This window comes from Poeciliopsis prolifica, unplaced genomic scaffold (assembly GCF_027474105.1).
Source record: "Poeciliopsis prolifica strain line A6 unplaced genomic scaffold, Auburn_PproV2 SCAFFOLD002, whole genome shotgun sequence".
Lineage (NCBI taxonomy): Eukaryota > Metazoa > Chordata > Actinopteri > Cyprinodontiformes > Poeciliidae > Poeciliopsis > Poeciliopsis prolifica.
In genome coordinates this window covers 18,572,405-18,599,928 of record NW_026562377.1, presented here as the reverse complement: position 1 = coordinate 18,599,928, position 27,524 = coordinate 18,572,405, and the positions used below count along the sequence as shown (strand labels likewise).

At 38.2% G+C, this 27,524-nt stretch overlaps 2 protein-coding genes across 7 annotated transcripts in view; one reads left to right on the top strand and one right to left on the bottom strand.

Moving 5' to 3' along the window:
• The window catches only part of celf5a (cugbp, Elav-like family member 5a), a 221,658-nt gene extending 218,363 nt beyond the window's left edge, over positions 1-3,295 (bottom strand). For all 6 annotated transcript variants that reach the window (XM_055047006.1, XM_055047030.1, XM_055047013.1 and 3 more), the window contains exon 1: positions 2,830-3,295. In XM_055047006.1, the coding sequence (XP_054902981.1) occupies positions 2,830-3,187 (358 nt within the window). In that variant the 5' untranslated portion in view covers positions 3,188-3,295. The remainder of the gene's footprint in view (positions 1-2,829) is intronic.
• A 16,057-nt stretch (positions 3,296-19,352) lies between these two features.
• Positions 19,353-26,624, top strand: creb3l3a (cAMP responsive element binding protein 3-like 3a). Its single transcript, XM_055058533.1, has 10 exons — positions 19,353-19,546; positions 19,841-19,957; positions 20,124-20,364; positions 21,558-21,691; positions 22,506-22,616; positions 22,698-22,804; positions 23,947-24,015; positions 24,216-24,300; positions 24,572-24,665; positions 25,297-26,624. Exons 1-10 carry the CDS (start codon positions 19,517-19,519, stop codon positions 25,614-25,616), a joined length of 1,308 nt encoding a protein of 435 aa, XP_054914508.1. The 5' UTR covers positions 19,353-19,516; the 3' UTR covers positions 25,617-26,624.
• The last annotated feature ends 900 nt before the right edge of the window (positions 26,625-27,524 follow it).

Here is a 27,524-nt window from a genome sequence, read left to right as displayed (position 1 = left end):
TTCAGCAGGGAAATAAAGAGTCTGATGGTGGTTTTCAGATTCAACCTTTCGTATCCGAATGAAACGGGGACTCAGTATGACTGTTCCGAGGCGGTTCTGGACAGACTGACGAATCTCACTTAATCTAACTTTCACCTTTTGACAGCAACTTCTCAGACCACAAATAACCAATGTTTGCAAATGACATTTACGTTATATACATAAATTATATATGCGCTGGTGCTTAATGCACAGACTTTTACCCAGAGTCCCAAGCTGCTTTACCTTAATGATAGTAAGTAATTATGCTCCTTAAATGTGCATATTTTTAAAAACTGAAGATAATTTATTTCAGAAGCAGCTGAATTGGTCTTTTTTGTCATTGAGAGAAAGTGCAACAGCTGTCTTTCAGACAGCTGGCGCGAAATGTGCAAAATCCTGTAGGGGTAAGGGAAGAACATTATTTTCTGCTCCATAATGAAGAAAACTCAAGTCACTATGATATTCTTTACTCACATCCTTTTAAAATTACTTTAAAAGGGTGGGAATGGTTTAATAGAATTTTTTTAGCAGTTTTAAAACCAAACTTTTTCAAAAATTGTTTAAATATGCTTAGTTATAGCAACTTAGTTACTTTAAAAATTATCTGACCAAGTGAAATCTTATGATAGCAATAGGTTATGCTAATAACTAAAAGTATGACTATTTTGGAACTTAGGTGGGTGCCATTAAGTTTCAATGTTTCAATGCAACCCAATTATGAAAAAATAGTGGTGTTGTAAACCATAGCAAATATTTCACTATCAAAGTTCTGCAGCTGCCCAAAGGACACCATTATTCTTGTCTTTCCCCAGCAGGCGACATCGACGATCATTTTAAAAGATATGTTGATACATGGGCCAAGATTTTAACTCCTCAAAATCCAAATCATCTTTCAACCTGAAAACGTTGGATTTGCTCTGTCCAGACTAGTGGCGAGTCTCTCTCTCAGGAGAGGTGTTCGAGTATCTTGAGTTCTTCCTTCTTTTGACTCTCAAACATGGAGTTTGTAAATAATGTCTACAAATATCTACAAACTCCAGAAGACTTAAATGAGCCTCCCAGTAGAGTAGAGTGGTTGAACATGGGGGGAAAAAAACTTGAGCTTTAAGAAGAGCCACTGCTCCTCCACATCAAAAGAAGTCAGTTGAGTTTTTTTTTTTTTTTTTTTTTTTGGGGGGAGGTGGCGGGTGTCTGATCAGGATTCCTCCTGGGTTCCTTGCTTCATAGGTCTTCAGGGCATGTCCCATTGAGACGAGACCCAAGGGCAGACCCAGAGCCCAGTGGATGAACTGTATATCTTCTCTGACCAGAGAATGCCTTGGGAGTGAGCCCCCAGAATGAACCGTGGACTGCCACTGGGCATATCTGGGCCTCCCTTCTTAAGTCAAGTCAATAATTTATTGCCAGCGTGATAAACATCGCGAGGCTGCACGATGGAGCAGCTGTTAGCACTGTTGCCTTGCAGCAAGAAGGTCCTGGCTTCAAATTCAAGCATTTTGCTACCTCTTGACCAGGATTCCCTTCAAAAAAAAACAAAAAAAAACGAGAGAGATTATTAATCTCAATGGGACTTCACTGGTTAAATAAAGATGAAATAAAATTTTACAAATGGCTTTACGGTCTGTAACAGGGATTCTAAATTATTGTTATAGGTTAACTGATTACTCTAAATTACCCTTAGTTGTAACTGTGTGCATGCATGGTTGTTTGGCCTGGGGGCCTTTGGGCTGCTCTGTGATAAACTGCAGGCCTGTCCAGGACGTACACCACCTCTCACCCAATACACTGGAGATAGACACCGACAACACTCTAATTTACAATCCAAGGATGGATGGATGGGTGGATGGATGGATGTGTATCCTTCCTCCCATTGCAGCTGTAAAAGCCTTAAACTCTGCATGAATTGATGAAAATCCAAATGGAAGGATGACTATCAGAACAGTCTAAATGCCAAAGATTATCCCAAGTAGTTTTGCTGAGTCCCTGGGTTAGCCTATTTCACTTCAAACAATAAAATGTGATTCTGATGTCCAACATGCAGAGTGGACGTGGGAGTTCGCTCCTAACACATAAGCCCACAGTAATGTCTTCCTAAACAACTTCCATTGGGCCTTGGGAGGATGGAAGTTGTCACTGTCGCCCGTGCAGAGTGGGGCAGAGTGAATTTACATCCCCTCCGCTGCTGGCCTCGGCTTCCCCGCTTTCAGCCGGCGTCACACAATCTCCGTGGCAGCGTCCGTCATCTTGTGACAGTTCCTGCGCCCTTCGGAGACACTGGAGAATTACACAGATTTAGCTGTGACGGCTCCGCGCCCGGCCCCCAGCTCCCCCACTCCCACGCGAAGAGATGTTAAAGAAAGCATGTGAATGAATAAATGATGCCGTCCCTCCGCAGACAAAAAAAAAAAAAAAGATGGGACTGGCAAGGGAAGGCTCTTTAAAAATGCATCCTTTTCGAGCGCCTCTGCCCCACTTTAGGAGCGCAAGGAAACACTCTAAGATTACAAAAAAAAAAAACTGTAAGGAATTGTTTGCGAAAGAGAAGCGCTCATAATAATGGAGGACATATTGAATTCTGTGGGAATACAAGCGCCGAAAAATCGAGTTGTAACAGACACGTCTCCAAATATTGGGAGGAATAAGAAGCCTCTCACTGACAAATTGGACCAAATGTAAAAATAAATAAATAAATAAAATAAAATAAAATAAAATAAAAGGCGCATTAGAAAAGACATGAGCTAAATATCACAAGCGATATTAGGAAATTATAAGGCGGCGTTCGCGACCGTGCGTGGCGCGTCACGTTACCTTTGTGCATGCCGGTGTATCGGTCCTTGAGAACTGTCAGTTCGTGGATTTTCCCAAACTGTTCAAACAGGGGTTTCAGGTCTTTCTCCTCCAAGTTCCTCGGTATCTGCCCGATAAACAGCTTAATGGCATCTTGGTCTTTCATGTTGCCGCTCTCCGGATGAATTGAAATGGGTTCTGACCCGTTCATGGGTTTCGGGAGTGTAAGCTGGGGGTACTGGTGCTGATGTGGGAGAAGTAGTAATGGTTGGTGGGTCGGTGGTGCCCCCGGTCCGGTGAAAACCAGGCTGGAGTGAGCGGGCTGGGACTGCTGTGGATGGTGCTGCCTTCTTGTTTCAGTCTGAGTGAATCTGGCCATTCTGAGCTGGGAGCAGAGTGGATAATAATGACAACACACACACACGCACACGCACACACGCGCATACACACGCACACACGCGCAGCGAGAGAGCAAGCACTCAGCTGGAAACCGGGCTGACTTTCTATCCAACACACAACGCACCCGCACACACAGTAAAGAGCAGAGGGGGGTAATATTTGAGGGAATAAGCGCACCGAGGCGATATTGGACGCTCTGGAGCGACACCCAGTGGCCTTTAAGGAGAAGGCAACTTTTACGGAGGAAAGCGTGGAAAATGCGCCCTGGCGAAATGTCAAAAAAGCTTTTCTTTGAAAGCTGGTGCGCTAAAGGTTTTGGCAGATATCACTGTCCGTCGGGCCTGGATTTTGTTCCTCGTGGTAATTGCATCGTGGATGAATGACTCACTGGGGTGTGTTGAAAAGGAAACTTGTCATTGGGGTCAACGAGGCTGTTCCAAACGCTCGCTCTACGTTTCAAGTAAATAAGTGCAGAAAAATAGACAAAAAACTATTGAATGACTTGCAACTTAAGTTTTCCGAGCCTTTGACTTGATTAAAAAAAAAGATATTTTAGTAAAATATCTTCAAGTAAATTTTGTGAAAGCTGTATATTATTTGACTTCATGTGCTCTCTGTGAGATAGATCTCAGATGTGTAAACTTTAAAGCAAAGGTTTGTTCCTGCAAATTTCATTTCAATTATTCATTCATTCACTTTAATTGCATGTCCTGATTTATTAGATTTTGAGATTAGTTTTATTTGAGTTCTCATATTGTTTGTTAGTTTTTGGCTATTTTTTCTTCTGGTTACTTAATGTGAGCTATGCTTTATTTTGGATTTGTTCCCTGAGTTTTTCTGTATCTCCAAATTTCTTTCACTTCACGATTCCTACCTAAGAGGCAGTCAGACTCGCCTGTTCTTCGTTCCAGTGATCCCACTTTAAATTTGATCATATGGGTCTGAATGTAATCCTTCCTGGTGTTTTGCAAGTTTTCGATGTCTTCCTTCTCAAATACATGTGGTCATCAGCAGGTTTGCAGGTTTTGTAGAGAGCTTTAGACAAGCCATTCTTTTTTAATCGGACGCTGAAACCTCTGAAACAGCCGGCGCACCAAATCTTGAAGGTTTGAATTAGGAATGCTGCTGTAGGCTCTCATTAGGAATTAATGTATGTTCCTTTAGTCTATATAGTCCTCCTCAAATATGTACTCTACAAAGGAGAGGCAGTGTTTCACTTTGTCACAATTACATTTCCTTTGCTTTGATCAAACTAGATTTAAAAGTTTAGTTTTTCTTCTAATGTGAGCAAAATGGAGAAATACTCGCCACATTTAATTAATTAAATTTTTAGCTTGTTTAATTAAAAATTGCTTGACAAATAGAGCTGAATGTAACATCAAGCAAAGCATATCACTATGCATGAAACTACGCATTATACCAGTCACTATGCTGGCATTTTTGTATACAGAAATAATTAACACTAAAATCATACTTATTGGTATTTCAGAGCATTGTGGAAACTTGGATCAACTTGTTCAGACAACTCAAAGTTTCTCATTTTTCCTAACATCACAGTTTCTCGTCTCCGGAATCATTTGCATTTGAAAGGACAACAAACACAATATTTTAATTTAGATATTTTCTGTGGACGTTTCGTTCTTTGTAGCTTTTTCCATCCGTTTAGCAAAAGAAATATTTGCTGTGACAAATATCTGTCAGTCAAACGACAGTCAAGGGATCAACAAACATTATCCACAATTAGCAGACCTACTGTAAATATTTTCCAAATAGCCCGCTTACTAATCCCCCCCAAGAGTGTTTATTTGCATCATTTGCTTTCTCTTTGCAGGCACTGTCGACAGCATTCAGATTAAAGTCCCTCCCGAAAAACAAAATAGCTCCAGTGGAAGTTGATGCCGTCCAGCGCGTGGAGCATCCTTCCGGCTCAGCCGCAAACTGCTCTTTAAATAAAACAAATCTGCTGGACGGATTTCTAATTACGGCCTATTTAACAGTGGATTAAATGAAGTGATATACTGTCTGTGACAGCAGGATCAAGGCTGCAAGGTGAATCGATACCGCTGGCTGCTGCTTCTTCTCTCGCTGTGGAGGAGCGGCACCACAGGAGTGCCCTCTCCTAACTTTAACTTCCCAATATCTGCATCGACGTGTGAAAGAATTTGCCTTCAGCTGCCTCAGATGCTCCCAGACCAGCAGTGTATTGAGACAGCAAGAATGGCTTCACTTCCAAATAACCTGGCAGAAACAGTTATACAACTGTGAGGTTGACAAGTTTAGGGGAAAAAAAGAAAAGAAAAAAAAAACTTGCCAATTTTAGAAGTTAGCTATTTTGTTTGGGAAGAAACCATAGATCATTTCGGCCTATTGAACTTTGCTCATAATATTTCTTTTTGGAAGCTCAATAATTGAAACTGTGGAAGCAAAGCAGGGGCACACATTGACACGGCACGTCAATAAAACAGTAGGTGGCAGCTTTGGCAACACAAAGCATTTTTATTGTACACTTGTTCTTTTGAAATGGGAATATAATTCTTTGAGGCAGCAGCAGCAGACCCAAAACATTCTCTGGGTTACAGTTGCTGAAAGTGCTGTTTGTTTTCAAAGTGTTATTTTATGCTCCATTCATTCTGTATTGATTAAAAGAGGCAGAGCTCTTGTAGGATGTGGCAGGCCGCCTCAACGGGAGCTGCTTGGGACCGGAGTCGAAGTGTTCGCCGGATGGCTCAGTTCACTCAGAACCGGACCAGAGACACAAGCAGGGCTCACATGGAGTAGGACTGTAAGAGAGCGGGCTATTTTTAGAGACGTGGTCCACAAGACAGAGGGGTTCCTTTTTCTTTTTTTTTTTTCTTTTTGACTAAAGCCATTAGTCTTCTACCAAGTTGAAAGCAGAGATGAAAAAAGTCTATAAAAAGGTCAGTGCACAAACTAAAAAGTTACAGAAAATTAAACTTGCTGTTATTCCTTTTTTTTTTTTTCTTGCTGGTACTTGTTATCCAGTCAGGGACCTTAGAGGGAGGTCGGTTGGTTTGATCCGTTCAGCTTGGGAAGGTTTCGGACCCCAGAGGGAGACTCTGCCAAGCTACGGTGTGCAACTTTGCATTTCCTGTTGCTCTGACAAACTTTTGTCATGTCTAGTCTGAACAGACATTTCAGATAGAGTCCAACAAAAACATAATCTATTTCAACATTTTTTGAAGTAAACAATATTCATCAGTGGAGGGAAAAGAATGCAATGAACTTTTTGTTGTTTTGATATATAAAAAATTATTTTGCTGGGCCTTTATTAAAAAAAAAAAAAAAAGCAGAACATACTTGTGAAGGCAAATGATACATTGTTTGGAACAATTTGCATCCAATATAATTTATTATCACCAAGTAAAAGCTACCAAATTACCAAATGGAGTGTACCTGTGTGTAATGTAATCACACTATTAAAACTACAGAACATAATTTTTACTTAAAAATATGTTTTTTTTTAAATATTTGTTAAAACTGTTGCGATTTGTAAAGCTGAAAGTCAAAAGACTGCAGCAAAAGATGGTTCTATAAGTATTTGCTCATACAAGCTGAATACACACCACATGTAACGGATTCTTATTTGTAGCAAAAATTGAAAAGCATTTTCCTTCCACTTAACAATACTACCCTAGTTTGTAGTATTATTCTGACTGACCAAAGACATTGGGATGTGGCCAGTATGAACACTTTTGCAAGGGAATGTATAAAACAGCATTTAGTTACATGAGCCAAAAATATCAAGCATATCACTGAAAACCTCCTGAGTTGGAAACTGGACTCTGTTAATGCTGGATATTTGCTGTTCTGAAAATGAACTTGTAGGTTTCATAAGTTTGAGATGTATTTTGGTGTCTAACACGCCACTGAACTGTGTTCGGGCATCGCAATACATGCTTGTTCAGCTATAAGCTGCTGTTCCAGAAAAATGAGGGTGTGATGTGATGTTGGCATCTCGCATCGCTGGAGACAGTTTTATGGAAGAGTGACTTCTCAGACTGATGTGATGAGATAAGACCAGACTGTGCCACACCTTTCTCTTTGAGTGTTTGGTCTATTCACTAAAAGAAGAATAAAAGTCTTTAATACTGAAAGACAAGGGGGAAAAAAACCAAGTCAGCGTGTCTTTTCAAATGTTTAATCACTCACGGTAACAATTGCTGCTTTTGCTTCTCCGGTGACCTTTTCTATGCGCAAATAAACACAAAGCCCAACACAGAAAGTAGGCTGTGAAAAAGACATCAGCCAGGCTGTGAGTTTCGGCAAAGTAACAAATTTACATTATTTAACTACATCTACAATGTCGCTTTTCTAAGGTCAGCCACTGCTGATTCATGCTGAAAAATGACAAATGCTTAATTTTAGTAGACTTGAGACTTAAGTCCATATCAAGTAGAAAAAGGTTGAAGGTACAGACATTTTTGGGACTTAATTTCCAAAGAAATAATTTGCTGTAAAGTTGTCAGTTTTTTTTTTTTTTTTTTTTTGTATGGAATCACTCTGAATTCAGAGGACAACAAACATTAATCAGAATCTAAATGAGTTAAATGTAAATGCACCTTTAATGATAGTTTTCATAGAAAGTCTGTTTCACCGTACTTAGCAGTAATAAATAAATGCTTTGCTTCCTGTTCTGGAACCTCAGATCTTAGTGGAAGAAATGAAAAGCTGAATTGCATGGGTTTTTAATGCGTTTCCAATACAGATTGTTAGTTTTTCAGCCTTAAGTTATAACCAATTTAAGTTGAAATGTGACATAACTGTTTAAAAAGTTTAAAAATTATCAAAATTATTAGTGTGATGTCCTCTGAGATGCTCAGAAGATAGTGATGGCTGTCGCAGTAACTCAAATGTATTACAAACATGTACTGAGCTTATTACAAAAATCATAAACTGAACAGTCACTTCAAAACATTTCAGACACCTTAATAATCTAAAATTTAATTAATAACCAAAGCACAGAACACATTCACATTCACTTTTAAGTAACTCTATTTGTTCCATCTGTTTTTCTTTTTTAATTATTATTTTATTTTCTTAACATCTGATTTAGGTTTTACTTGTTCGACAATAATTATTTTATAATAAATAGTAATTATATTAATTATTATCATCACATGCTCAGATAAATTTTTTGCAACCCTCTTCATTTTATTGGGTAATATACAGATCCAGTCAATAGATTTGAATATTATAGAAAAAATCATGTATTTCAGCAACTCAGTTCAGCAGAGGAAACACATTACCACTATATGGAATAATTGCATTCAAATGGGTGTTTTAAAATGGATGCTTAAAGATTAAAACCACAGGGTGGCAGCCTTACTCCACTGTACACTTATCTGATCTCTCTAGTACTATATCTGTTATCTGTATTAAAAAGGAAAGACATTCAGATAGATTTGTTAAGCATGAAGCAGTTTTGATCTTTTTTTAGTATTTGAATAATATAAAATATCTTAAAAGTGAAGTTGATTTGGGGAAAAAAAATGTGTGTGAATTAGTTAAATACTTTATGTAGCATGAAGCACTTCAGATCCTCAAGTTCAGGTCATTTACCATGAATCATTAACCAAATAGTTTTATAAAAGTGTAATTATCTTAAAGTACTGTTAGTTGAAAACACAAACAGCCCTGAATGTGTTCCCACCTTCATATTGAAGTAAGAATAACATTTAATGGCTAAAAATGCTTCATCCTCTTTGCATACAAAACCAGAATGCATTAATAATTAAATTCCCCAATCATGTCACAAAAGGGACTGTTCAGAAAATTGTCCAGACATTTTGATTTTCAAAAGGACTACAAATTTGCACAGTGCTCATTCAGCGGAGCGTTGCAGTGTAGAAAATTGAGATATGGACTTTTAGTAAAACAAACAAAAGTTATTCTGATTTGTGATGTTATAAAGCATGTATGTGCCAGTTTTTTTGACTTGGTGTCTCATGACTTGCTGCAGGATCTATCAACTTGAGAGGAAACTGTCAGGCTTGTTGGTGGCTGTGGTCTCCAAAAACTTATCTCCTTCAAACTTCCCACAGATATCAGATACATGTTCTGTTTCTGCACACGCTTGCATGCAAACACATTCACACACAGACACATATACACAAACATTGTACACACACTGAGGCAGATGCAATCGCACAATTATATGCACACAGTAGAAGCATAAAACTATTCTTTATAATATAACATTTGCTGTTCACAAATTTTGGTGCTGCAGATGCAATTGGTTCTCTGTGTCTTTTTTTTCTGGCCATTATTGTAAGCATTAAATAGAGATAGTATCGCTCTGATTACTTCAGTCACAGTCATTGTTATTCCCTGGTTTTTCCGCCCCCTTTTTGTTCTTTTCCTTCCGTTGTTTACATACTTGCCACCCCTTGTCCAGTCTGCTGCCTGAACCAGATATTGCCTGTCTTGCCATTAATTTAACAAAGTCAACACAGTGCAGCAGGGGGAATATCTTATTTCCTCCTGCTACTGTTGTGCAAATCTTCCTTTCAACCAAATGAGGTATCCAGGGTTATGCATGATGTTTGCCTGAGCAGCCAGAGCAGGACACTTAAACTAAACATCGTTTTGTCACCGAGTGTGGCTGGAAAAATCAGCAACTGGAAACATTTTATGAGATACATACTTGCTCTGCCCCAGAACCTAAAAACACAGTCTGAGTCTGAAGAAAGCAAATTGTGTCAAGTTCTTGTTACTCTCTCCTGCCCAAACTTGAAAAAAGCTTGTTTGACCCTTTCAGACTGATGCGAATTAGCCTGTCCTGGATGTATTAGGGGCGTATCAGGAAATAGAAATCCTGCCTTTGCACATGAACATGCAAACACCACAAAAAATAGATGAAGCTGAGATGTAAACAGAGGACCATCATGCATCCCTGTGTCCTGCTACGCTGTGAAGGACTGATTGTTCTCATCAAGTCATACACCTCAGTTACACTGAAATTCACTCCAAGTTGATAATTTGTAAGACTAATGCTGCTGTTTGAAATGTAGGCCAACTAAGGATAATCCAAAACTGAGGTGCTGCCCATCAAAATGTGATACAAGAAGACTAAAATAATTTCAGATCCTCCAAAAGAATTCTCAGAAGATATTTAAATGCATGAAAATGTCTTTAAAAACCAAATGCAGAGAACCTAGCTGAAAAATATAAATAAATAAACAGACCTAATTTTCTCAAGCATTTGTGGGCGAGCCTTGAATAACTACTTGACCTGAGGCTGAGGTTTCTCTCCAAAGGATGGGATCTGCAGCATAAACCTTGATCTCAAGTCAAATGGTGGGTGAAGCATACAGCGTCTTTGGAAGCCTTTCATCAAATGCATAATTTAAGAGAAAAATCAAAAACTTGTGTTTGTTTGAAAGAGCATTTTGTTTACAAATAAAAATATACTTGAGAGCAGCTGCAGTGTCTGAGGCCTGATTAACTTCCAACATTGTGAAACATTGTTACTCTGCATGATTAGTTCTTCTATTTCTAATGCTTTATTTCAGTGTCAACAGAGCGTGAATGCACATGAGGAGGGAGCTGAAAAGTCCATTAAACAAATAAAATTAACTGGAAACAAAATAAGATTAAATGAAGGACACGTAAAAAGTCTGAGGTAGAGGTAAAATGCGAGCTGCTCTTCATGGTCTGGCAGCTTAAGTTTAGCCCATCTAATTTTTCCAACATGAATTATGTTTGATTCAAAGAGTCATCATTGAGAATTGCCTTTTCTGTGTTCAGAAGCATCCACGCTCACAAACAAAATATCTCTAGGACCTGCAAGAGTCGTGATTATGCATATACCTCTAACATGATTCTAATTAATGTTCTCTGCAAAGTAATAAATAGGAAACAAAAATATAAAGAAATGTCACACTTTTGAAATTTTTTAATCAAGAATTTAACAACCTTCTCTTATGAAGAAGTTCAAGAGGTGTTAACACTTTTGGGAAGCCCTGAATTTGATATTTTAATGATGCCCGACAAAATTAAAATCAATGTTACTTTTTTTTCAGCTGCTGTGCCCGCTTGCCAACAATGCGTGACTCCAAAGCTTTCACATAGATACATGAATAGAAACATTTCAAACGTTTGGAGTAATGACGTCTCTCAAATATTTCCAATTTTTCTCTGTTTTTCCAGCTTTGGCTTACAGGGGGCAGCAGTCTGACATAGTTTCGGTGCAACACATTTTAATGCACAGGACAGAAATTATTTATAGTCGTGAAATCAAGTTATAGTAACTTCAGGATATGCACAACAACCAAGAAAAGCTGTGTCAGCATGTACAAATTATGAAGCATGTTTTTATTTCCCTCTTTGAAGCTGCAAAAAAGTGAGCGAAATGCAATTAACTTCTTTGATACAAAAATGGATTCAATCGCAATAGAGGTCTCCAAAGAAAATCTGTCTTTCCTGTTAAATTAAAAAGGAATCATGAATTTATAATTTTCTGTAGCTGAATGGAATCAACCAGAACCAGTTTATGTAAAAATAACATTCTGTTATCAACAAACATGAATCAGTGAACGGAGACCCTCACGAGACATGCCTTTGTGCTTGGAGTGTCGAGTTCAAGTTCTACGTCCAACTGTGTGTCCAATTCATAAGAGATTGATATTAAAAATGAAAAGATTTTTCTCATCAGCCTCTCTTTTTGTTGTTTCTCGAAGCGTTAAGACCCCCTAACAGCAGAGGGGTCTCAGACATCACACGCAGCTCAGATCAAAGTCGTCCTCGAAGGTCTGTGTTGACCTTCCAGGAGCCACATCGGAGACGAGATGCAAATGTGCCAGTTGTGTTGTTGCTCGTCTGACATGATAATAGTCTCAGATTTAGACCTTGAGTGATCATTTGTATGCTTGAAAGATGCAGCAGTGGACAAGTTTTTGGCTTAACGTTCAACAGTTTTTGTCTACGATGTGGACCGTTTCAAAAAACAAACCTCCAAAAATAAAACTAAATACTTGATATACTCTCCACTGATGTAGGAATAAATGATCTTCACTTTTTAAACACATATAAATCATTAAGTCACAAGAATAACTGGTGTTTTCAAACACCAGTCAACGCTGTTGTTTCACATCCCTGGGTTTTGTTTGAGTACTGTCTTTTAGATGTTCAATGTAAATGAAGCTTGTTAAATGGGAAGCGCAGCAGGATAATCATTTGTTTTCTTTTTTTTTTTTTTTGTCAGACTGGCATTTACTGTAATGATTGGCATTTGGTCTTGTGCATCAGTAAATCACAGCGCGGTGTTGTCTTCACTGGCTTATTATCATATTCTTCCCTCTGATGACTTCTGCTTGGGAATACATTGTCATCTGACCCTTATTTTAGATTTGCAGAAAACTGTATGAAACTCGGGGGAGTGGGACAACCAAATTGAGAATTAATGGGGATTTGCCAAAAATGTCAGATCAACTCGTCAGCAACAGGCACGGCAGAATTCATTTCCTCTGCAGGCTTCCTCTCATAGCAGGCATGAAGTGTGAAATTATCCCTGTCTATTTTTTTTTCTAAAAAAAGAGTTTCTGGAAACGAAGGACATTTTTTTGTTTTTTTTCTTGGCAAAAAGTAATTTAAAGAAGAAGAAGATGGTAGGTGTTGCAGACAATTGTCTGTGTCTGAAATCTCTCCAGACACCTACAAATTAACATTTTTCACATCCGTCAAACCTCTGACCTTATAGCTTGAAGATTGTGTCTCATGAGACGCAGCGAGAGACAAATGCCTGGCAGAACCTATGGGGTTCAACTAAAAAATGATTCACACAATAAACTGTAAAATTATTATATATTTAACCTTATAACCTTCTTGCATCCTTTCAACCTAAATATGTTTAATGCCGCCCTGTGATGACGTGGCGACCTTCACAGGGTGTTTCCAGCCTACCGAATGATGGCAGGAGATAGGCCCCGCCCCCTCTGCGAAAATTGTGTCAGCTTGCTTCAGACGTTTGTTGGAGGTGATCAAAGACATAAAACAATTGTTACAAATTTTGCAGCTTTTACTAATTTCTGTAGCTATCTGGTGTACTTCTCATTGACCTTCTTTTCTTCTTTCTTCAGGAGAACAAACACAGGTCTGATCACCTGTGAGTTTTCCACCCTGTCTCAAAAATGTAACTGGAAGAAGCAGCATTTTATCCAGTCTTTAAGTTTACATGTAAATTCTCAATCAAAATAGTGATTAAATACAACATGCAACGTATGGACACCAAAACATCGGCGTGTCTGACGATACGATTGCACTCTATTACATACAGATCAGAACTTCATGTAGATACACACAAAAATGAACTGCTGAAATAGCACAAGATTTTATTTCATTCACTTTTATACCAATTATTTACACACAAATTATATTATTATCTCATAGTGTGCAATATTCTTCTTTGTCTAAGTCATTCCAAAAAAAAATACTCCAGAAACCAAAATGAACATGTTTTAAGAGTACTGCTTGCTTTAAAATTACATTTTGAAGCATTGTAATTTAAAGCAATATAGAGGGAAGGTGTGTCATAAGTCACACCTTATATTCTTAAATAAATTTAGAATTTTCTTTGGTTTCAAGTTTTGAACACATCCTGTGCACTTTAAATGTATATTAAATCCATAAAATTTGCAAGTGGTAATTTGAAAAGAAAAATTGGTTTGTTCAAAACACCAATTTTTTTGTTTTTGTTTTTGTTTTTGCAGATTTTTTCTTGGGACCACTCTTCTTGCCAGAGTGAAAACTGCAGCTGTCCTCACAGACAAGCCAAACGCCATCAAAGGAGGATTTTGTGGTCAGAAAAGAATGTCCCACATAAGAAACAGATTGTTTAGATGACTTAAGTTGAGATTTTTGAATCTAAAAGTACCAACTATTTGACGTGAGTGCAGTAGCATTACAACAACTTGGTGAATATTGATGAAGGAGAACACCAGCACTCTTTAGCTTTGTCTCAACCGTCAACTCGATGATCTAAACTCCAGCCTCTTTCACACTGTTTTGTCATGTCGACAAAGTTGAGCCACCTTCAAGTCACATATCTTCATTCATAAATCACACGTGATGCTGGTGAGCTTTCAGAATTAACGCCAACAGTGGCTGCCAGGGCTGACGTGGCTCTCTGGGAGAACATAATTGCCCCTAAGGCACCAATAGCAACAAATGACATCATGTGCAAAGACTGGCAATGAGTCTTGAACATCACCTGTGATAAGTTTTGGCCCATTGTCCTTAGTAGTAATCGTCAGCTTCAGGCACACAGGATGGTTTTCAAGTATGAATAGGGTGGTTAAAGTCATACTACGACATCTGAATCGGATATACGTCCAAACTTTGGCTAGGCCACCCCAAAACATAATTTGGTTTAATAATCTGAATTTTTTGTAGTGGTCCAAGTTGATTTGGATACCATTTTTTTCCCTTAGAGAATGAAATCGTCATTTAAAACTGCTTTTTGTATTCATTCAGGATCTTTGTCCAAAATAAAATGTATTGGATTATTTGACACATAAATGGGAATTGCTTTCAGTGCAGTATGACCCTTTGCTTATTACAGAAAATTCACAAACCTAATTTTTACTTCACATCAAGATTATCAGTGTGAAGGTCACATTAAGTTCACAAAGCATTTTAATTTCATCCTGATATTTCTCCTGAAAGGCAAATATCCCTAACTTTTAGTGAATTCTTTAGATTTTGTTGCCACAGAATACACATGATAAAAGTACAGCTACTCTTATCTGTAACATTATGTTCCACTATCCTCTAGGTCATCAACAGTGCATCCAGTACACAACTAGGGAGAACACCAGGAACTCTGGTGAAATATTTAATTGTCTTCAATAAAGACGATTGTAAAAAAAATTCCAGATTATCCAGCAGCACAATACTGGACAGGAAACATTGTTTAGTATTTGATGCTGCCAAAAATAATGCACCATCTCTTTCAGAGCAACTGGAGTTTCACCAAAATTGAAATATATAAATAAATTAACAGAGAAAGTAGAAATTGTACAACAGGGATTTAATTTGAGAAGTTTTGCCCTTTGGAGCTATTACTCATCAGATAACAAGGCAATAACGATTATGTGATGCCTTGTTCATGAAAACTTAGCAGAACAGTCATTACAGGACACTGACACTAACCATCTAGATGACCAGTTTTACTCTTAGTGTTTCTGCTGAGTTAGAAATGCTACTTCAAAATAAGCTTCTTTTTTAATGAATTCCCAAAGCAGAACTTCTTTTTTTTTTCCATTGATGACATGATGGTAGTGGCTTCATGTAATTCCTGGATTCCTTCTGACAAGACAGGGTCTGTGTTGACAGATCCTGTCTTCATCTAATTGTTCATATCCTCATAAATTTTGAGATAAACTGCTTCAGTTATCGTATTCTCTTCTAAAGCTTCCTTGTGGTTTGGTCCTTCAAGGTTTCTCAGTAAGTTTAGGTTTGGAACTTTTCCACGTGGATGACATCTTGGGATTTACTGGAAAAACAGTAAATCACAAGATGTGATTGAGTATTCTAATACTTTTATTAGAATTTTATTAGAATTTCTAATAAAATTCTAATAGTAGGATTGGTCCTTGTACTAAAAATCACAATAAATACACTTAAAGGTTACTTAATTAGGTTCCCCTGTTAAGAATGAGGTAATCACATAACAGCAATTGTCTTCAATAAGGACAATTGTCCTTATTGACAAGTGCATTTAGTGCATTTAGACCCTTTTGACAGGATGAAATCGCTTGATGACCATTCGATCCTTCCCACCCACAGCTGTCAGCATCTACAACACCTCTTTGAAAAAAACAGTGCACTATAATTTACAACAAACTTTAATTTCCCTCTGCAACAAATAAAATATATTTGCATTGAATTGAATTGAGTTAGTATTATTATTAATATTATTAGTAGTAGTAGTAATAGCAGATTAGGCTTGACTGTTTAACTTTGAAAGATTTGATCCATTCTGCTTTGATTCTGACCATTGGTGGTGGGTTGCGTAAAATTTTTTAACTACTTAAACTCCATATAATTAACTAATCGAAATGAGTGCATTAAAGATCCATCCCTAGTGCACTCACACAATGAAAAATATGGACGTTTTTATTCAGCTACCTGAATCCACAACATTTCAATAATGGGTCTGTAGGTGTCTGTTGATTTAATTTTTTATACTCCAGTTACTGTTCCTGCTTTTGAGTATGTCTATAATGTATCATCTTATTCTGAGTAGTTTTGAGACGGAAATCAGTCATGACTTTTACTCATCCATAAAACATGTTATTGGTATGACTATAACTTTTAGCAGGGCACTGGAGATAATTTGGATTGACCACCACATTCAGTCTGAAAAAATGCTTAATGCATGTTAAGTGGTGAAGACATTTCGAATTTAGTTTTAGTTTTTATTCAGCACCCTGCAAGATAATTATGTTCTGGTCGACAGAGCTTCACACTTAGTCTAATTATTTCATTTCATTACCTTCAAAACGGACTATGGTTAGTTAATTAAGTTAGCATGGGTCAGTTTTCCTGCTATGCTGAAGAGAAGCATTGCAGGATATATATATATATATATATATATATATATATATATATATATAATATATATATATATATATATATATATATATATATATATATATTTATATTTATATATATATATATATATATATATATATATATATATATATATATATATATATATATATATATATATATATACAGTTAGGGCCAGAAATATTTGGACAGTGACACAGGTTTTGTTATTTTAGCTGTTGACAAAAATATGTTCAGAAATACAATTTATATATAATATGGGCTGAAAGTGCACACTCCCAGCTGCAATATGAGAGTTTCCACATCCAAATCGGAGAAAGGGTTTAGGAATCATAGCTCTGTAATGCAGAGCCTCCTCTTTTTCAAGGGACCAAAAGTAATTGGACAATGGACTCCAAAGGCTGCAAGTAACTCAAAAGGCCTTTCCCTCGTTAACCTGTAATCAAGTAAGTAGTTAAAAGGTCTGGGGTTGTTTCCAGGTGTGTGGTTTTGCATTTGGAAGCTGTTGCTGTGACCAGACAACATGCGGTCAAAGGAGCTCTCAATTGACATGAAGCAGAACATCCTGAGGCTGAAAAAAAAGAAAAAATCCATCACAGAGATAGCAGACATGCTTGGAGTAGCAAAATCAACAGTCGGGTACATTCTGAGGAAAAAGGAATTGACTGGTGAGCTTGGGAACTCAAAAAGGCCTGGGCGTCCACGGAAGACAACGGTGGTGGATGATCGCCGCATACTTTCTTTGGTGAAGAAGAACCCGTTCACAACATCAACTGAGGTCCAGAACACTCTCAGAGAAGTAGGTGTATCTGTCTCTAAGTCAACAGTAAAGAGAAGACTCCATGAAAGCAAATACAAAGGGTTCACATGTAGATGCAAACCATTCATCAATTCCAAAAATAGACAGGCCAGAGTTAAATTTGCCCAAAAACACCTCAAGAAGCCAGCCCAGTTCTGGAAAAGTATTCTATGGACAGATGAGACAAAGATCAACCTGTACCAGAATGATGGGAAGAAAAAAGTTTGGAGAAGAAAGGGAACGGCACATGATCCAAGGCACACCACATCCTCTGTAAAACATGGTGGAGGCAACGTGATGGCATGGGCATGCATGGCTTTCAATGGCACTGGGTCACTTGTGTTTATTGATGACATAACAGCAGACAAGAGTAGCCGGATGAATTCTGAAGTGTACCGGGATATACTGTCAGCCCAGATTCAGCCAAATGCTGCAAAATTGATCGGACGGCGCTTCACAGTACAGATGGATAATGACCCCAAGCATACAGCCAAAGCTACCCAGGAGTTCATGAGAGCAAAAAGGTGGAATATTCTGCAATGGCCAAGTCAATCACCAGATCTTAACCCAATTGAGCATGCATTTCACTTGCTCAAATCCAGACTTCAGACGGAAAGACCCACTAACAAGCAAGACCTGAAGGCTGCGGCTGTAAAGGCCTGGCAAAGCATTAAGAAGGAGGAAACCCAGCGTTTGGTGATGTCCATGGGTTCCAGACTTAAGGCAGTGATTGCCTCCAAAGGATTTGCAACAAAATTGAGAAAAAACTTTTTTGTTTGGGTTATGTTTATATGTCCAATTACTTTTGAGCTCCTAAAATGTGGAGTGTTTGTAAACAAATGTGTACAATTCCTACATTTTCTATCAGATATTTTTGTTCAACCCTTTAAATTAAACGTTACAATCTGCACTTGAATTCTGTTGTAGAGGTTTCATTTCAAATCCAATGCGGTGGCATGCAGAGCCCAACTCATGAAAACTGTGTTACTGTCCAAATATTTCTGGCCCTAACTGTATATATATATATATATATATATATAGATAGATAGATAGATAGATAGATAGATAGATAGATAGATAGATAGATAGATAGATAGATAGATAGATAGATAGATAGATAGATAGATAGATAGATAGATAGATAGATAGATAGATAGATAGATAGATAGATAGATAGATAGATAGATAGATAGATAGATAGATAGATAGATAGATAGATAGATAGATAGATAGATATTATTATTATTTTGTCTGACAGCTACAGCAAATACCCAAATAAATACTTGGTGGGATCTTTATCGATAGTGCATGAAAGTAAAGCAAACTAATTGCTCTAATTTTTGTTTGCATCTCAGGTGTTGTTAAACACAAGTACACTCAGCCAAACCTGCTTTCACCAGATAATTATCTGCTAAGACACAAGTACAGTATTAATAAAACTGTACATTGTATTCAACCAAACCATGCTAATAATTACTTATTTTGTTTGCCACGACAAGGAACTCACTTGTCGTGTGCTTAATGTGCTACAAATCTGGACTAAAGGTCAGAGCCTATTGTGTCAATGCACTATCAAAGAAAAAAAGCAAGCTTCAGACTTTGCTCTTTCCGATGTATCTCCTCTTACTGGATATTTTATATCGTTAGGCTCCAGACAGACCAGCTTGTTAGGTTAATGAGTTGTGTACTCTGCACTGCAAATTAGATTGCTGATATCTCTTTGTGTGTCCAATGGCGATAAAGCCTGGCAGTCAGCTGGGTGTGTTGTGTTGGAGTTTGAACTCTGGACCTAAGCAGATGAGCTGAGAAATACAGTGGGGAAACTTTAGAGGAACAAAAAGCTTGGATTTAAACAGAAAACAGCGACGAAGTGTGGATAGTTTGACCGGGATTCGGTAGTTTTGGAGATTTCACTCAAATATGGAATCCACGGAGTACTACCCAGAGCAGGTATGCAGACATATTGTTTTTGTACTCTATTTGGTCAGATGAATGTTGTTATTAAAGCGGAAATTGAAATGCCCCACAAAGGAAAGCTGAAGCTCGAAGGGAGATTGAACTTCAATCTAAAACTGAAAAACATCTTCAGTTTTCTCAGTAATATCTATCAAATAATTTCATTAAAGAGATTCATAGATAAATGTACAGAGCCGTGGAATAATACATCCATTGTTTGTTTTTTTTTCTTAACACAAGACAACAAAAGCCAAACAAGACAAAATGTCCTGAAATGTTTAATTGCAGGGTTCTGACTGCTCAGAGCTGCTCGACTGGCTGTTTGATAAAAACGACGGAATCCTGCGTCATGAGGAAATAGGACAGCATGGCATCCCTCCCAGGCTGCCATTTCAGGAGCCAAATGTTTGTGAGGCTGTTGCATCTCTAATGAACTCTATCTACAAAAAAAGAAAACAAAACATGCTTCCATCTTCATATGCTGCCTAGATTTTGCCTTCAATAGATTGTCTCATCTACCTAATGCTGGCAGTTGATTTTTTGTTATGCTTTTCCTTTTTTCACCAAACAGATGCCACAGCCAGCTGAACAGGCGGACGATGACTTTCTCAACGTCCTTCTGAGCGGCAGTGATTCTGTGTCAGCCTCGCCGCTGTGGTCCCCATCGCCTAGCGACAGTGGGATCAGTGAGGACCCTCCATCAGACCAGATGGATAGTCCGCAGCGCCCTGAAAGCCCTCCAGACGCACACTTTTTTGGAGCAGGACTGCAAGCCAAAGCGGGCCGAGAAGCAAATGTTTCCTCTGATCCAAGTAATTTTTGAATTGATGTCGATATATTTTATACAATGTGTTTTGCCTTTTTGTCAATCTTTGTCTCTGATACAAACACTAAATTCAAGAAGGATATATTCAGTAAATTAATTTCCTCTCACCGACAGCTAAAAAAAAAGTTCTTTGCACTTTCCATTTTCATTGGCACCCTTGTTAAAGATGTATAAATGATGTTAAGTGAGTTCTTCCTTTACTGCAGTTAAATAATCTCAACATCAAAAGAAACATTGCAATTCTCTATCAGTGAGCTTTAAGGGTTTTTATTTGTTGCTTAGCATCTTCTTCACTGTGTGTGATAGCAAGATAAACATGGATGCTCATCCATCGTGTTTGGAAAAGTTCCAGCAGTTTCAAACCTTTACAATTGCTGCTCTGACTGTAGATGAGAGTAAAATTTAAAAAGTGGCCATAATGTCATTGAAACAGCCAATAGTGCAGCTTTATATTGAAATAGAAAGTTGTGAATTATCAAGTAAAGCTATTTTAAAAAATCTGAAATATCCATTTAAAGGGCTGAAATTGGACTTCTGGAAATGTCCATACATTTGTCATAAGATTTACATCAGTGATTACCAAAGCTCCTTGTGAGCACTGATAAATTGGGACGCATGTTCAGGAATGACCGAGGAACCATCAAGCTCCAGCATATCCTACACTTCAAATGTTCCTTACCACCAACATGGACAAAAAAAATCCCCTCAGCACCTTTAAGCTTGACTGAAATTTTCACCTTTCAAGAAAAATATGTCTAAGAGAAAACTTTTACGGCCAGAGAAGATGGACATTGAGATAGTTGTTCACAGTGACCGTAAGAATGTTAGGAGGAGTCAAAATGAGACTTCACACCTATAAAAACTAATAACAGAACATCTTAAATGAGTCTGACACTGATACTACTACCTAGATTCATATTTTTTATGTCACGAAAATATAAACACCCCTCTTATAGAGCTAAAATATTGCAGAGTAGTTGACCACTTATCTTGGATAAATAGGTATTTTGGACCAATGGCATAAAATAGTGCATATTTCAAGCACTAAAGGTCATTTGTAACCCATTTACTGTTAAACCCAGAAAGTCAAAACCCTTAACACCTTATTTTAAAAAATAACACCTTATTTTCTTGTCTCTTTGATGTCTGATCAATGTTTGCCTCTCTGTGTGGGTGCAGATGGCTGGGAGCTTGGCTTTCCAGTGGGGAGAGAAAGAATCTCGCAGTATCTATCAGATGCACAGCGACCACCACTGTCGTCTGGCTTCCCCCTGACTGTCAAGGATCTGCTGCTGTCTGGCACACCAGAGCCGGTAGGTGCAGCCCCGGGTCTGTTTGGCAGAGTCAGCCGAGTTGGTACAGGTGGTACCGGTGGGGGGGATACTGACCTTGTTTAACTTTTCTTCTGCACGATTGTGTACATTGGCAGAAACAACCGTAGGAACACACATCATTCCCATAGAGAGGCCTTTGGAATGCAAATGAGATCCCTGTTTTTATTCATGTTTTGTTGCTATTTTTGGAAGGATATGCTGAATATGCAGCAAACACAGGGGCTGTCGTCAGAGGGGAGTTGTAACCCAAAGATCTAAGTTAGCATTGTGTGGAGGTCGATCTTCTCCTTGAGCCTCCTGAACGTGACAATTCCCTCATGATTCAACCTGGTTTATTCGAGGAAACTTTTGCAGGGATGAAAAATCAGCCAAGCAGGCTCTTATAGAGGCAACGGTTTTTCAAGCCATCGTCACATATTTCACTCACTTCTTGTTGACATCACTGAGTAGAGATCGGCAGAGACAGAATACCTGTTTGCAAATCTAGAAGGTGTTCAGAGGAATGGATTTCAGCTCATTCTGCGCATTGATCTCATCTTCCCACCCCGGTTTAATGAGATGAAGGAGAGAGTGGCAGAATCTAGCACAAATTCTCACACCATAATTGCTTTGAAGTGGCCATGAAATGAGGGTGATGAAAGTGGCCTGATAGTCTGCACTCATTAAACTACTTCCTGTGAGCCTCTAGCGAGGGGGATAGGTTTTGCAGACGGCGGGAGAAATGTAATCCGGCAGCAATTGTGATATTTATAACTTTTTTCCTTGTGTTTTTATTCATTTTTACTGCCACCAGCCCCCGCAGCCAGCCCAAAAGTTCATCCAAGAACTGATTCTCAACGATGATGAAAAGAAGCTTTTAGCCAAGGAGGGGGTAACCCTGCCCACCCAGCTGCCGCTCACAAAGGTAAATTACCGTGAGTTACCTCACTCTGAGTCCAGCCTGCTTAAGCCTGAAAATGTAAATATTGTGTCCTCTGTCAATCAGTATGAGGAAAGGATTCTGAAGAAAATACGCAGAAAGATTCGCAATAAGCAGTCTGCCCAGGAGAGCAGGAAGAAGAAGAAGGAGTATATTGATGGGCTGGAGAGCCGGTGAGGCGCCGGAGTTACACTCCAGCAACAACATGAATGACGATGAGTTTTTTTTTTTTGCTTGACGCTTTTTTAATCTTAATAAAACAAAATAACATTTCTGAAATGACTAAATAACTGCATTGTATTTGTATCGCGTCTTAAAAGATTTTGTCTATCTGTTTTTACTTACAAATGTGTAACACAGACAAAGTAGACCTGCGGAGCGCTTCTTCACCAAACTTCAAGGTTAAGTTAAATGCAAAACATGACAGTAGGCTCCGACGTATTACAACTCACTGCAGACCATGCAAAATTAAGAGCAGTAAGTTACAAGTTGAAGAGTTCAGGTCGAGTCGGGTAAGAAGGTTTCGATGGTTGCTTTGAAGGATTCAAACGGGGAACAATTAGAGGAGAGCTGCTGTTTAGCATTTTCTTTCTGAAGAATTATTCACAGCTATTTCCCGAATTAATCATCTGCAGGAGGACAAAGCACATCAGTCAAACTCCAGCAGGTTGAAACATGCATCCTAAATCAGAATTTAGCATTTCAGCAGCTATCTAGTTTGTCTGTAAAAATGAAAGGAATTTATTTCAAGAATTTAAATCTATTCCACCGCCAGAAACGTATTGGTACAAATGTGTAAAAAAGCTTAGAAAAGCATATGTTAAAATGTTTGTTCTTTTTTTATATGCCTTTGATTTGTGTACACTCACTCTGTTAGGAAGAAAATCCCAGGCTCGGAAATCATAATTTTAAGCAATTATTATGCATATCAGGCACACTTGATATGCCTGAGGAATAATAGCACACAAAGAAGCCCCTTTCTCTTAACAGACAACTGGAATATCAAAAAAAAAAAAAAAAAAAACATAAAAACTAACCATTAGAATAACTTGATTCTATTATCTTCATCAGCATAGGAAAAAACTAAACTTTTATTAGACATCGCTGGCCCGTTGTAGGTGTCAGGAACAATTTCTAAAATACAAGACTTGACGATAACCCAGTGAGGTTATTGTTTATGAAAGGAAAATATCTCAAAATATCAATGTTCTATTGGAAAACTTTACCAGATTTAAATTCACAGAGAGACTTCTTCTGGATTTTTTTTTCCTCAAAATGACCTGTCAATTCTGTTTCTGTTCATTTTCCCCTCCAGCATGGCTGCTTGCAGTGCCCATAACCAGGAGTTGCAAAGAAAGGTGTCCCAGCTGGAAAAATGCAACATGTGAGTGGTTTTTAAATTGAACTTCTGTTTTCCAGTCTTTTCTTCTGCTCCAATTTGTTAGGACATTTGATTTCTCTAACTCTAGAAATACTTTCTCTCTTTCTGCTTTCATTCTCTTTCTGCAAAACCTTCTCTCTCTCTTTTTTTTCTCTCTCTCTTCATTTTCTTTGGCTTTCCTTTTTTCTTCAATCTTTCTGTAGGTCTCTAATGGAGCAGCTCCGCAGGCTGCGAGCTCTGGTCATGAACTCATCCAACAAACCAGTCCAGACTGGAACATGTGTACTGGTATGACATTCTCTAAACCAGAAAGCATAAATGTTTATAGCAAAGACATGTGCACTGAAAAACAACTGTGTCGTTTGAAGGAAAATGCACCATATAAGCAAAAGTCAATTTGCCCATAACAGTGAAATAGGTCTCCTATTACAGAACACTAGCACTTCTGAAAAACTACATCACACAGCAGAAAACACATACAGTATTATTTTCTCAAAAACGGGAAAAAAACAGCATCATTTTCTATCTCTGTGCTCTTGTTTTCCTTTTTACTTTCAAGGTGCTTCTGCTGTCCTTCTGTTTGATCCTGGTCCCCAGTCTCAAGCCTTTCTCTGATTCAAAGGTCAGCCAAAGTGACTTCAGTCCAGTCAGAAGTGAGTTTAATAATCCAGCATGTTTCAATCACAGCAGAGGAAATTGTTAGAATCACAGGGGGAAAAAACCCTGAGGCTGGAATTGATGTTAACCGTAGAGCCTCAAATCTGCCTCTTTATCTGTAAATGTTGTTAATGTATGTAACAAAAAGACATCCTCTATTACAATAACTTTCAAAGAACTTTCTTACATTTCTTCACATTACAAGCAAGTGCGTATGCATTTTGTGCATAACGCTGCTGGTGCATAAAGCTTGAAACGAATGGAAATAACAGCAGCTGGACCTTATAGCGTTTAGTGTTTCATGGAGGAAAGAGCTCTAACAAAAGAGTTGCCAGGGAAAAAAGGATCAGACTTGATTTTCCTTACCATCTTTTTCACCCTGGAAATATTTTTATTTTTTTTTATTTTTTCAATGGAGCTTTCAGAATCTGTTACAGTAGAAAGCCTTAAAACTTTTAAAGTCTTTGATGTCTCAGGATGGAGTTTTACATGCTCGCAACTTTGCGCCACGGGAAACGCGCTCACACACTTGTCAACCGCAGTCCACGGTTATAAAAGTATAATAACAAACACAGCCCCAAAGAGGCTTAACCTTATTTATTTTTCCCCTGTCTTCTCTTCCTCCAGTCCAGTCACGGTCCCTCCAGAACATCCAGGCTTCCCGTGTGATGCGTGTTATCGACCCGTCTTTCCCCACTGAGGACGAATCAGACCCACTGAACCAGCATTTCCCCGAGGAGCAGGGATTGGAAGACTTCACAGACCTGATGATGAAGAAGCTGCCGGAAAAACAGGAACAGCCCGGCTTGGACTCTGTGTCTCTGAATAGCAGTCAGGAAGATGGAAGCAGTCATTTCCATGTAGACCCAATTACCGGCCACATAGCTACTGTGACTCTGAATCCCCATCGCACCACTGGGCTACAACCACATGCTGACGACATGTAAGAAATGATTAAATCTGCCCTGATTAAATCAGCCCTGCTCATAATAAGGGAGAGAATGATCATGGACTTTTGTTTACAGACGGGGAAATGTAATTTTTGGTCCTTCCTGTTTTACCCTTGAAACATACAGTGGTTCTCAAAAGTCATCTCACCCGTAAAAGTCCTAAAACATTGTTGACGAATTGATTCGAGCCACGCGAGTTGTAGCGTCATGCTGTTGGATTACTTCTTTACCACTGGCATGAACAGCTCCAAATACTGTTGTTTCCTTCTGGTGCCAGGATGAAATGAATGGCTTGAGCGTAAAAATGTCAGGTTCAGAAACACAGAGCTACACCTGACAGAAACCCTGTGGAGTCGTTGAAGAGGTGTTGCAGACAAAATAAGTCCTACAATTCAATAGATTTGAAGAACTTTGCAAGGTAGAGTTGGCTAGTATTGCCACATCAAGATGTATCAAGGCAATGGACTGTAGAAGACTGAACGCTGAAATCCTGATTCAGCTTCAAGGATTTGTTTGAAGGTTTTCTCTTTTAAGCAGACTAGTGGCTGAAAGTGCTTTTATTTTGTCTTTCTTTTAGTCTCGTCCTTTTACTTAAAAAAAGAAACATTTGAACTGGGGTGCTTAGGACTTTTTATATCCACTGTATTTAGTGTGTGCTTTTTTTTTTTCTTATTCGTCTTATTTTTTTATTTGAAAGAGGATGTCAATCTTACACGGATGCGATTGATGCGACTCACTTATGTCTTTGATAAACACTTCAACATGAAAGCGTCTCAGTAAATGACCAAGTATGACCACATGGTTTTGTAAAATATTGATTCAAACTGCTAATTTTTTTAAGCTAAGGGTCAATTTTGTTATCTGCTTGTTAAAAAAAAATAAATAGCAACAGTTTAGATTCAGCTGTGAGTGAATTTGCATCAGATTGGAAGCGGATAAACAATGCGAATGTTTTGAAATGCTCTGATGAAAATTTGTTTTGCTAATTAAAAGTCGCTCTGAGTATGCAGTGTTGTATTTCTCTCTGTCATGTCTGAGTTCTGCCTTTAAAAGATCTTATTTCTAGACAGGCAATCACTCAAAGGGCGAACCCAGACAGGATAAGTGGAAGAGAAGGACAGAAAACTGGGCCAAAGGTGGGACAGACGACCTCTTATCTAATGAGTCAGACTTTGCACTCTATGATTGATATGTTGACATAGTTACTTTTTGGAGGAAGGTGCTTTCCAGGGCTTCCACATATAATCTGACCTGTCTTCGCTAACCACACAGTGATGGGATGAAATAGTTCTTCCCTTCACTGTCACTCTGGCCTCAATTCAATATAACACACTGACATTTTCAGCATCTGGGTTGACCGAGCTTTAAAGAGCAAGCCCTGTTCAGTCTGTGGCTCAGTTGTCCACTGTGTAAGCTGTACATGCTACTGAATTAAATGAATTCAGGTGGATCCAGTCTGGTAATTAGCATTTTAAGAAATAAAGGAGTCGACAGACTTAACAATACATAAGGACAGAAAAGACAAAATGAATGAAATAATTTCAGATCTCCTCGATACCCATCAGGGTCTAAATTTAGATTTTACTGATAAATGTCATGACACTGAGGTCGCTGAGCCGTGAGCATGTCAATAAAAAGTCCATATTGGGGAACCCACGTATGGAGGCCTTAGTTTGACTCCCGGTCCAGGCGACATTTGCCCTTTCCCACTTTCCTGTCCAGCTACTTTAAAAAAAAATACAGGCCACTAGAGCCACAGAAAACCTCTGTTTTATCATAGTTTCTATCTATAATAATAATAATAATAATAATAATAATAATAATAATAATAATAATAATAAAAGTCCATATTAACTGTATTTACCTACTTGGTAATAAAACACTTGTTCATTATACAATGACCTG